The following is a 12,629-nucleotide window of genomic DNA, read 5'->3' as shown; positions in this document are numbered from 1 at the left end:
CAAGCCTGACGCGGGGCTCCATTTTTGGTGGAACGCTTCCCTAACAGCGCTCCACGCAAACCTCGCTAACACGCATTGAAAAAAGACGTGATTCGCGTCCTCATGGTTCCCACACAGCACACATGTGCCATTGGAGGGGCCATTCCTTTTGGCGACATTGTCCGTCGTTGGGAGGCGATTTTTAAACATTTGCCACAAGAAAATCTTTATCTTAAGTGGGAACCCGGCCTTCCAAAGCCCCCTGACAATGTCCAATGTGTTGCCTTCCGACAACTTGGCATACAAGGATTTTACTGAGAACTTTTTTGAGGCCGTTAAGCCCCCACAACACCGCATCATCCCCCAAGCTAAGCGGGAAATTCCCAATTTTAACGGTCAGCTCATTCCAACTCCCCTCCTCAATCGCAGATAGGGGCGCTTGAAATGGCGCTTGAAATGAATTGCCGGTGGCGACGTCCTAAGCGCCTCCCCCACTAGCACATTAGTGTCCGCAACTAGTTGGAAAAGCACAGGGTAAGATTGCCAAAGCAGCCTCGAGTCGATCCAGCTGTCGTACCAGAACCTCGTGGACAGACCGTTGTGGACTTCAAACTGGTCTCCTACCGAAAAGGCTGGTCGGACTGCCTGGATCCCATTCCAGAACGTCGAGCCCTTGATTTTGGCCTTACAAAAATTTCCGTCGGGGAAGTATTTTGCCCTAAGGATGTCCGCCATAGCCTCGGCTCGTTTTGGGCAAGGCGCCACCACCACTTAGTTAGGAGGGCCACGTTCATCAGCTTGGAGTTGATAATCCCCAAGCCGCCAAACTTTTTAGGTCTACAGACCGCCGCCCACCTAACTAAGTGACTTTCTTTTGATTCCAGTTCCTTCCCAAAAGAACCTGGAACGAAGAGTGTCAATCTTCACGTGAACCCCATCCGCTAGGAGAAACTTTCCCATGATGAATAGAGGCAAGGAGGATAGATTAGAATTAGTAAGGATTAGCCTAGCCGCCGAGGACATAAACCTCCCTCGCCACAGACCCGCCCTATTCGCCACCTTACCATATAGGGGCTCCCATTTAGAAATCGAAATTTTCCGATGAGAGATTGGGAGGCCGAGGTACTTAATTTGGAAGCCCCTAAGCTTTCAATTAAGTAAATTGGCCGCCTACCTACTTTCGTGTCTTCCCATCCCTATGGTAATGACCTCGCTCTTTAGGAAATTTATTTTCAGCCTGGAGAGGAGTTCGGAAGTAATTAGCGGCAGCTTGATTGCCGCGATGCTATGCATGTCAGGCTCGAAGAGGAGCACCAAAGGTGATACCATTGCCATTGAACAAATTAGACCGAAACAAACACCCCAAACACAACATCGAACTCCAGATCTGGCACCCCCACATGACTAAGACGTCGAAGGAGTAAACCGTAAAGCTAAACAATCCACACGCGTGGATCCGACGATCCCCCACACCACCAACGATCAAGGTCGGCGGCAAAGGGGGGGGGGGCGCCAGAAGACCTCGGCGGGAGGAGACACCCTAGCGGCTGCCCAAGATCGCCCGGTCTTTCTTTCTGGGAAAAAAAAAAGAGAAACGCTAGTCTGTAAGTAGTATCATATCGTTGTGTACTACCACACACAATGCGTCTACGCTTCCTCACGAGGTTTGACTACAGTACATCTACGTTTGGACTATTTTTGATCGGTTTGATAAGCTATAATAGATGCATGATAAGCTACATTGCTTATTAGCATCTGCAATAATTAACTATTGTAGATGTCAAACCGGAGGTGTTTCGAATTGTAACCGCGCGCAATAATCATCTGAAAAACTTGCTTAGCGGTCAAGCAAGTTGTTTGTTAATTGTTTGTTAAGCAACGAAGGTGTTTAGGAAACGGAAACCGAGCTTGACAGTGTGCCATGCATGTATATGTATTGCCAGTATATATAGCTAGGGCCTAGGAGGGGCAGGGGGCCTCACCACCTCACCTCACCAGGTACCCGGGGGTAGGTAGTTAGCTTAGCTCTACAATCCCAACGAGAACTCGCTCGCCGCCGGGAGACCCCAACCGAGACGATCGATGACGACGTCTCGCCGTGATCTCGACGTCGCACCAGGCTTCACCTTCTGCCCGCAGCACAAGGAGCTCACCGACGTGTACCTGCGCCGCAAGATCGCCGGCGAGCCCCTCCCTGCCGCCACCGGCCGCTTCATCCACGAAGCCGACGTCTACTCCGCCGAGCCGGAGCAGCTGGCCAGCGCGTTCCAAAAGGCTCCTGGGCCTGGCACCGGCAAAGGCGACAAGCAGCCGGTGTGGTACTTCTTCTCCCCCGTGCGCCGCAAGAAGAACGCGCGCGGCGGCGCAGCCAAGAAGTCGCGCACCATCGAGGGCGTGATCGGGAAGCACTGGCACTCGGAGGGCGGCGCGAAGCCGGTGGAGGGAGGAAGCGCCGTCGGCGGCTACAAGCAGCTCTTCTCCTACATGGTGAAGAGCGAGTCATCAGGCAAAAAGAAAAACGTGAGGGTGGGATGGGTCATGTACGAGTACGGCATCTCGGAGCAGCACGGAGGCGGCGACCTCGTGCTCTGCAAGATCCACCCGTCCGATCGCACCGGGCAGGAGGCGCCGGCGGCGACGACGGATGCGGTGTCAGCGATCAGCTCCAAGAAGAGAAAGAGTTAGGATAGTACGGCGAGCGCGCGGCCGCGGCGCACGGTCGACGACCAAGACCAACACCCACTGCCGGTGGAGAGGCTGGGTGCCGCCATGAGAGCAGAGGACGCCGACGTCTACCGTCGCCACACGAGTGCAAATGAAAATCTGCCCCACATGGCGTCCGAGGAAGGCGTAGAAGGCTGCTACGGAGGCGTATCTCGAGTGCAGGAGATGGGTGGCAACATGGTTGGGGCAGGAGGAGGCGGTCTGGCCATGCCGCTGGAAGCTCAGCCGGAGGTGCAAGATATGTACGGCGGCGCTGCTCCGTCGCCTAACAACATGGTGGTCGAGGAAGGCGTGGACGACTGGTACTCGGACGGGGTTGGACTTGGAGGCACAGCAGCAGCTGCAGCTGCTGCAGAGATGAACGGCAACTTGTTCGACAACGTGGGTGGTTTATACCAGAACAACGCCGTCATGGCTGAGCAAGGAGGTGATCTGGCCATGGTGCCGGCAGCTCAGCCGGAGGTGCAAGAGATGGAAGGATCTGCTCCGCTGCCTAGCAACTTGTTCCACAACGTGGTCGCGCCGGAGGAGGAAGCCACCGGGCTCGCGCAGAGCATCACCGCAGAGGGGAACGACGAGCACCACCGGATGGAGGCGGGAACGCAGCCAGAGCCAGAGCCAGAGCCAGAGCCTGAGGAGCCGGCCGCCCACGAGCCCATCTACGGCGGCTTGCCTTGTCCAGCATTTTCACCTGAGATGATCCGGATCTGCAGCATGATGCCGTGGCCCCCGTCACCTACATCCATGGCCGCCATCTTATCGGGCCTGTAGTGGATCCCATCAGCCTAATTCATTATCTGCACATGTTAGAGAGCTGCATTTGCTTGCTCCAATTAATGTTAGATGTTTTGCAACAATGTACTGTAGTAATCTGTAATCTGTAAACGGCCAAACATTGTTAAGAGATTTGAGCCTGTTTGCAACATTCTTGTTTTCTGATTCAATACGCTTAATTCTCCTTCATTGTACATAGTTTTGCAATGCATTTTTGCTCACTTTGCCAAGGTTAGATATCTGAGCTTGTTTGCAACATTATTAATTATATTATGTCTCAGATGACAAGACATTGTACCGTGTAAGGGAAAAAAAATTTCAAATTTTTTTTTGTTATGATCAAGAAGCGGTGTACAAATTTCATTCGGAAAGAAAAATGCTGCTTTGTCTCTCAAAATCAGCAGAATCTACAAGCAGATCCCAATCTTGGTGGCTTTCTGTTGAGCAAGCGACTCAATCAGCTTAGCAGTTGCTGCGCATTAGCAGCAGGTACGGTTGAGATATGTACACAAGGTCACCTCCTCCAGCTGATCAAACATCACAGTAAAGTACAAACACCAGAAGGATTTGCGGAGCACGACAAACAGTGCGATTGGATATACACAACACAAGGATGACTACCTCACTGCAGACGGCCACTGATGATTAGATCAAAATCTAGTAATCAGATCAAATACTGGATGACACAAACTATTCAACAGATAAGTATTGACTATTGATGGAACGTGAACAGGGAGCAGTAACATCTTGTTAGGACATTATTCCAGGCATATCTTTGCAATTCCAGATCTTGTATCTAGCTGCTATCACATTTCATTTCACGAATGGTGAATCATCTGCTGCAAACCGCTTTGGAGAAGGTTCGTCAGAGATCGGCTTGTCATTAGTGTGTTCCATACCTGTGCTAACAATCCTCAAGTCAGTTACACCACTTCCAATGCCTCCTGTTGTTGCTTCTGTAGACATAGTTGGGGAACGCGAGCTGTTGTTTGATCCAGCCATCTGTGAAGTCGAAGATGCAGCTCTTGCCGCAGTACTGCTAACATTCTGCTCATGACTTGCCAATGAGAGAGCCCTCTTCATAGTCTTATCTGTGCAAGAGCTTGGGGCTGACATTGCCAGCTCCAGTTTTTCAAGCTGAATCAGAACAATCAAGGGATGTCATTGCTCCTTATAAGCAAAGAAAAATGTTATCTTCATTCATTAAGCACTAGATTCATGAGCAAAACCGAATTGTTAACATGAATAAAATCCAGTTGGTTCACCTTCTTCTGGAGTCGGGCCAAGAATCTAGTAAGGAAAGCTATCTCCTCTTCTGGAGTGAACTTTCCTGAGCTTCCTTCAGCAGCAGATGTGAACAAAGCTTCCTTGGCATGTTTCAGATTCTGTATGCGTGACTTGCATACTGAAATAGCCTTTGCACAATATGGGATCGCATCCCCAACCTTGGATGCTAACTCGAAGGCCACAAATATGTGGACATTTCTTGAACTGAATTAAGGTAATCAACAAAGGAAGAATTGGACTCAGATACCCAAGTACAGTATTACCATAAACAAGCATTATCCACCTGACATTTTTCTCTGGTGATCACAGTTCATCCCCAGATCTACATGTAGATTTCAACAGGTGAAAGCACCTGTGAAAGATCTGGGTCAACTCATTATTTGAAACCATAAACTAATTATGCTGATTTGTACTGCCATACAGCAGGGTTAATGACACTATTATCACCACAAGGAGGATACATCTTGATAATTCGAGGATGGTCAGGCCTAACCAAATGTTCCAACATGGCTAAAGCTTTCAAATAGTAACCAATTGTGTTGTCTCTGTCCCCTGCAAAAGTGAAAATCAAATGTCAGGCCAGTGACAATTCACCAGACTAACACACAACTAAGATAACTGAGATTACCCGTTTTCGTGGAGACTTGAGCTAGAGCGCAAAATATATTAACTTTCTCCATTGTCTGGTCTGGGCTCTTGGCAACTATCGCTCTTGCAGTATCCAACATTTTCCAGGCCAGATCCAAATCAGAATCATCTCCATCAGCCGTCGTGTTCGCGTCCTCCAGATCTTTGCCATTCAAGTTTGCTCCTAACCAACAACTCTATCAGCATTTACCATTGAAAGAGGAAAAGCATTTTATATTTAGAAAATTGAAGAGTTTCATTATTCCTGGACTCTGAGCCGAGGATGCACACAGCCCAAGAAGAAAAAACAGCAATGAGAATCATATAAATGTGTAAACCATCCAACTTAATCAGTACACTGTGATCATATAATACATTGGTGCATTTAAAAGGAAATAGTTTCAATTTTGGTGGAAATGTAAGAAACCAATTATTCACATCATGACTTAGCTTTTGGTGGAAAAGTTGGTAGTGTTATCAACTAGGAGTATATAGACACAAAAAAGGAAAATAATGTTTTCCAATGTATATGACTACCTATGGCAGTAGGAGCACCACGTTAAAGTTGTGCAGTCAACTAATCCTGCAGCTTTCTCTAAAGAGGCCCTTCCATACAAGAGAACTGCTATCACAAACCTATAGATCAATGGAAAATACAGTGATAGATGTTGGTGAAAACAATATAAAGTATACCTTCTTCAGAATCACCTTTCCTCGCAGGTGGAACATGCTCAACACTGCTGCCAGAGGCCTTTGAGCTCCCAGCATCATCTTTGTTGGTCGTAGGTGCAATTTTGACTGATTCTTCATTGGGTGCACGCTTTGAAGGATTGGCCGCCTGCAGAGCTTTGGCACGCCCATATCTGTAGAATGTGCTAGCACACTCCGGAGCAAGTTCTCCATAATGTTGAACCCTACATGATAACAGGACATAAATTTGTTGACGCGTCATCGTTAATTAAGGTTATAACATAGGCATGAAGCATAATGTAATCTGTGGTAGAACAGCAAACATTTTCATGACACAAGGTGCTAACTATGTTCTGTCGACTGTATTTTCTACTCCCTCCGTTCGGAATTACTTGTCTCGGAAATGGATGTATCTAGAACTAAAATACATCTAGATACATCCATTTCTGCGACAACTAATTCCGAACGGAGGGAGTAGTTACTAACTAGTGCTTGCACAGATTATGAAGTGCAATTCTAAGGAACCATGTAAATAAACTGCACAATGATCAAATAGGATAACATGTATCCCTCAAGCACTTGGGGTTTGATTTGATGATCATCGCAGTACATCACAACAAAAGATGCCAGGCCCTTCTTCCAGGTTTTTTTATCAGGTCATATTGGCTAAGTCAACTGAATAATCCCTCAAACACCAACATCCACACCGTCACGCCCACTGTTAAAACGCATGAAACCTAAACACCACACTTTGGTGACCATATCATTGTCATAGAACATCTTAAATCCTAAGATAGCTACAAATGTCAAAGATTCAAAGCAACTACAGACACATGAAAAGAACAAAGAACTAGTTCGAAGTTTTCTTTCCCACAATCCATCCATACATACACACAGCCTGTCTGCAAGAAGAAGTGGAGTTTGGGAGTAGAACCCTGACCTGATCTTGAGGGCGTGCCTGAAGCAGTTAATTGCGTTGGTGAAGTCCCTCTCCTCAACAGCCTTGCACCCCTTATTGAACAGCTCCTGTGCCCGCTCTAGTGGAGAATGTGGAGTGTAGAAGCTGACAACTGGGATCAGATTACAGACGTCATGATCATCGCACACCCTGCTCGCCCGCTCTGATTGTAGTTCGATTGAGAAGAGACCAGCATCCGTGTTAACGAAAATGACATTCGCTTCCTCAGCATAGCCCAACACTTGCACTGAACTTGTTGCATCCACGAGAGCATCATTTGGAAGCAAAATTTTCAGGTTGATGACCCGGCTCAGTACCCATCGGTCATCGGCGCCGTCACCCACCACCCTTGACCACAATTTGAGATGCTGAACCAAGCCTTCGCTGACTCCCAGTCCACCATCCTCAGCCAGCATGAGGTTAATTCTCTGCCCGTCGCCGAAGTCGCCACCGTTGGGAGGGCTAAACACAGCTAGGCTGTGCCTGGCCAAGTCATATTCTTGGATCGACATAGCGTCGGACATGAAGTAGAGCAGAGACCTCCTAACGAGCACGCTGGAATAGTATTCAAAGTTACCGAACTGGCCGGGCAGCGAGGTCAGCTCGCCCCAGGCGCCGGTCTCCGACGAGTATACGCACGCCGACGTGACAAATTGCTCCCTGTCGCTGTCGTCCGTGAAGAAGATGAGGCCGAAGAGGAATGCCACGCAGAAAGGACCCCCCAAGCAGTTGTGGTGGTTGCACCCGTCCGCTGCGCAGAACACGGCCGCCGCCGGCATGTCGCTCTCGAACGCTGCTGCGGGCACCGGTACGCGCTGCTGGGCGCCCGTGATTGGCTCCCAGACAAGGAGTTCCCGAGCACCGGAGCCCTTGGAGAGGAGGAGAGCGCGGCCGTGGCGGCAGTCGATGGCCCGCCAGGAGCGCCACTCCGGAGCGGGGAGGGAGAAGAACGAGGCGGTGGTGGGGATGAAGCGGGGGATGCGCTCGTCTTCCCAGTCGTGGAGGAAGCCGAGCACGGGGGCTGCCCGGTGGAGCTCGTGGAGGCGGCGGCGGAAGGCGGCGTGGGAGACGATGCCGGCCCAGTCCTTGCAGACGAGGGAGGCGCGGAGGAGGCAGGCCGGGTCGTCGGGCGGGAGGCGGAGGAGGATCTCTTCGACGAGGTCGTCCGGGAGCGGCGGCGGCAAGACGCGGCGGCGCGGCGGCGAGGCCATGGCGCTCGGTGTGGGTGGGGATCGGAGAGACGGGGGAAGTGGTTGGGCTCAACCAGGTTGCCACGGTGGTGGAGCCGCGCGGCCAGATTTGCTTTTTTTTTTTTCTATGTCACATCTAAGCTGATGTCTACTCTATTTGTGGTCTATTTTTTTCTTAATTTTTTTTATTTCTTGTTGCTGCAATATATATATATATATATTTGGACCTCGAGACGCCCTGCCAGATTGGTTCTTAGTTTCGGATTGCTTTTTAGAATTGAAATTTCTTGAGAGAAGTTTTCAGCTTGCATAAGTTTTCCTTTCTAGGAGTAGATGGACTTTTAGAGATCATCTGAGATTTTCGAGGAACAATCTTAACATGAAATTGATCTTGGACATCATAGACAGATATTTACATGTCCTCCTCCGTGAGCCTTCCCTCTTTTTTCTTTTTAAATTCTTAATATTAGATTTATGTGAAGTGTATGAAAGTCCAAAGAGCCAATTTCATAAATTTCTTGTTTTCGCCAAAAAAAATCATAAATTCTTGTGTTCTTTTCTTAGCGAGATTCAACCAAATCTTGTATTTCAAAGAGACTTGAAGGTCCCTCACAAAACAAAACAAAACAAAACAAAAAGAGACTTGAAGGAAAGCGAAAGTGTGATCGCAAGCTCATATTCCCCCACATGAACAGTAAAATCAAAAAAAAAGTGAACAATTCAGAAAATTCTGATTTTTTTTGTGACAAACATTGATGAATGTTTTCACTGCATTCAATTTTTTTGATGAAATGACATTCGTGGAGGTTTGGAAAACAAGAGATGCTCCAGAATGCTTCCAAAATTGTCTTTTCGGAGCATCATTTTTTTAGATTTCCATGAATGTCATTTCATCACAATTTTTTGCGTGCTGTGAAAACATTCATCAATGTTTATCATTAAAAAATTAGAATTTTTTAAATTTTTTAAATATTTTTTTCGATTTTACTGTTTATGAGGAATCATGTGAGGTCGGGTGCAGAAACTCAACCTCAGAAGGAAAAGACTTGGTTTATCTCCAGTTATATGGGGGCTATTATAATTAAAATTAAAATACTTTGTGTGACACACAATCTTCAACCTTGATATTGACCAAGTTTTTCTATCACAAATTCATCGATGACAGACTTGTGTTTGAAACAAATGTCCATTCATTACTGGATGCCTATTGCATTTAAGTGGAGACATAGTACTACCATTATCCAGGTGCATAACATAGGAACTAATCTTGATAATTAGCCTGCCTTTCTCGCTAGATTTTGCTCGTTTATGCTTATGCTTCGAGTGTTCCCCTTGTCCTCTCCGTCGTCATCCTCGCCACCATAGTCCCGGTGGAGAGGGGGGAATGGATTTCCCCCCCTACGGCTTGTCCAGCCTTCTCACCTGAGAGCATCTCCAACAGCCGCCGAATGCGCCGCGCGCTAAAATCTACTTTGCCGCGCGCCCATCGCCTGGTTTGGCGCGGCGGGCAGCGCTGGCTCCAGCAGCCGCGCTAAAATGCAGCGCGCGCGCAGCTCCAGCAACGCGCAAAAATGCAGCGTGTGCGGCTCTAGCACAAACAACATATGCATTTCAAAACAGAAGCAAAAGATCAAACAGAAATAAAATAAATCAAAATAAATAGTTCAATTTCGTATTACAACTCAAACAAACAGTTTATCATTCAAACAGCAAATAGTGCAATAAACACAACAAATAGTTCAACAATACAATATCGAACGCACAAATCATGATGATGCTCTTTGTCGTCCATTCCATGCCCACCACTCCTCAATGAGATCCTTCTTGAGTTCATCATGCGCTGCCGGACGTCGAATGGCATGATAGGAGACAACAAAACGGGCCACCCTTTCAGCCCTCCATCGCACTCGCACGGGATGTCCCAACAACTCATACTGAGAGTAGTCTACATCTTGGCCACGCTCATTCTCGATGATCATGTTATGCATGATCACACACGCGTGCATGATGTACCAAAGCATTTTTTGATCCCAAAATCTAGCCGATCCTCTCACAATAGCAAATTGGGCTTGCAAAATCCCAAAAGCTGGCGACGAAAGTACGACTCTGGGTATGTGGGATTCTCCACGAAATAGTGCCTCATCAATCTGTTATGGCCATCGATCCTATCCCTCCAAATTTTCTGCCGACCATAACCGAACCACCGTGCTTCGGTTTTTTGTTGATGTGCATAGCTAGGATCATTGCAAGATCCTCCTCCTCTTCCATATCAAATTCTTCTTCGGAAAAATCATACGACGAACTCATCTACAATGTTCAATACTATGCTATTAAAACTACAATCAACATGCACCAAAATCATGAAGTTTCAGCAATACATACCTTGCAAGCGTTTTGTCAAACACCTTGCGGGCACCGAGTGGCAGCGACTGCCCGGGTGCTGTTCGTCGGAGGACGGACGCGCGCGAGGGGCGGCGGTGACTAGAGGGGGTGGAGGAAGCCGCCGCGACGCGGAGATAGGCTGGGGAAGCGCCGGAACGATCGCTGGATGGCGCGGGCGGCGGCGGGGCCGCGGCTGGAGGGGGGAGGGGGAGTTGCGTGCGAGCACGCGAGAGTCCAGCGGACGGGAGCGGGCGCAGCAAATAAGCGACGCGCGATGGAGTTTCGGCCCGCGCGCGCGGTTTTTGCGCGTCCGCTCAAGCCACTATACCGGTTGCGTGCGCGCTAAAATGGGCAATTTTACGGCGCGGCGCTTGTTTGGCGCTGCTGTTGGAGATGCTCCGAGGAGGGATGCCGTGGCCCTCACCTACATCCTTGGCCGCCATTTTGTAGGTCCTCTAGTACATCTCATCAGCTTAATTCATTGTAATTTTGCTGTGCATTTGTTTGCTCAGCCTGCCAATTAATGTTATAGATCTGAGCTCCTTTGCAACAATGTACTAATGTGTAATCTGTAAACGGTTCATCATTGTTATACATCTAGTATTTGCAACTTTCTAGTTTTCTGATCCAAGATGCTGGCGTGCAAAGGAAATTCCCTTTTTATAATAATAACCACTCCTATAGCTTGAAAAACGATCTTATATATATTTTTTGACAGCAAAAAGATTGAAAAACAATCTTATATTAGGGACGAATGGAGTAATTGTTTATGTTCCAAAAGAGATGTGCATATTAATTTCCATTCGGAGAGAAAAATACTAATCATCAATACTAGCCTTCCCTCTCAGAATTAACAAGAACAGGAAATTCTTCAAACTGTAGAAAATCCAAATGTTTTACTGCAACCGATGCAACACGTAGATCATATATAAATGTTTCTCAAATGATGGCTACCTCTAAGGGGCATATAATGCTAGCTGATCAATTTAATTAAGTCAGGCAAAACATAATAAATTAATATGAGTTTTCCTTAAGACGTACTTACATCTTACACGTAACGTCTAAAATGGTTTCGCAAATACGACTGCCGTTAGTAAGGAGCAAACAATGGAAGATTTATCGGAGCACGGCAAAAATTACAGTATGATATACTCCCTCCGTCCCAAAATATAAGAACGTTTTTTACACTAAAACGTTCTTATATTTTGGGACGGAGGGAGTACAATGGAAGGTGATGGATGGCGAAGGTATCACTGCAAAACAGCTAGAAACAAAGGATGAGTATCGCACTGCAGAGAGCCATTGATGATCCATCAGTTATTATGTGCTAATGCCAAGAACACCTAGTGACCAGATCAAATACTGAGTGACGGCATCTTCTATCTCCCTACTTGTATACAGTTCAGCGGATAAGTATTCACCATTGAGGGAACATGAACATGAGTGGTAATATCTTGTTAGGACGTCCCATGCATATCTCGGCAATTTCAGAATTTCTATCTAGCTGCTATCAAATTTCATTCACGGATGGTGAATCATCTGCTGCAAGTCTTTTCGGAGAAGGTTCGTCGGAGATCGGCTTGTCATTAGCTCGTTTCATGACTCTGCCAACAATCACAAAGTCAGTTGCACTACTTCCAGCGCTTCCTGTTGTTGCTGTTGCAATAGACATAGTCAGGGAATGGACGCTGTTGTTTGATCCTGCCATCTGTGAAATCGGAGATGCAGCTCGTGCCACAGCACAGCTAACATTCGGCTCATGACTTGCCTGTGAGACCACCCTCTTCATAATAATATTATCTATGCCGTCGCTTGGGGTTGACATTGCTTGCTTCAGTTCTTCAAGCTGAACCAAAACAAATAAGAGAGATGTTATTATTCCTTACAAAAACGTCTTCTTCGTTCATAGCTCACTAGATTCATGAGCAGAACCAAACTGGTATCATAAATAAAATTCAGTTTGTTCACCTTATTCTGGAGTTGAGGCAACATTCTAGCAAGGTAAGATCATCTTCCAG

General features: G+C 47.3%; 1 protein-coding gene across 1 annotated transcript; it reads right to left on the bottom strand.

The window, feature by feature from the left end:
• Positions 1-3,982: 3,982 nt before the first annotated feature.
• Positions 3,983-8,250, bottom strand: LOC119306656. Its single transcript, XM_037582827.1, has 6 exons — positions 7,022-8,250; positions 6,085-6,305; positions 5,393-5,575; positions 5,226-5,316; positions 4,743-4,962; positions 3,983-4,614 (listed from the first exon to the last, which is right to left on the bottom strand). The coding sequence occupies exons 1-6, from the start codon at positions 8,248-8,250 to the stop codon at positions 4,291-4,293; spliced, it is 2,268 nt and encodes a 755-aa protein (XP_037438724.1). The 3' UTR covers positions 3,983-4,290.
• Positions 8,251-12,629: the final 4,379 nt, after the last annotated feature.

Source organism: Triticum dicoccoides, chromosome 5B (assembly GCF_002162155.2).
Source record: "Triticum dicoccoides isolate Atlit2015 ecotype Zavitan chromosome 5B, WEW_v2.0, whole genome shotgun sequence".
Lineage (NCBI taxonomy): Eukaryota > Viridiplantae > Streptophyta > Magnoliopsida > Poales > Poaceae > Triticum > Triticum dicoccoides.
Note: the sequence above shows the minus strand (reverse complement) of the source record. Positions and strands in the feature narration are given on the sequence as shown.

Excerpts from the sequence above, each read along its gene's own strand:
- LOC119306656 (XM_037582827.1), bottom strand. The coding sequence starts at position 8,250 with ATGGCCTCGCCGCCGCGCCGCCGCGTCTTGCCGCCGCCGCTCCCGGAC. Across the intron at positions 5,317-5,392 it reads TCAAGTCTCCACGAAAACGG|GGGACAGAGACAACACAATT; the intron begins GTAATCTCAGTT and ends TCACTTTTGCAG. Across the intron at positions 4,963-5,225 it reads CATCCTCGAATTATCAAGAT|AAATGTCCACATATTTGTGG; the intron begins GTATCCTCCTTG and ends ATTCAGTTCAAG.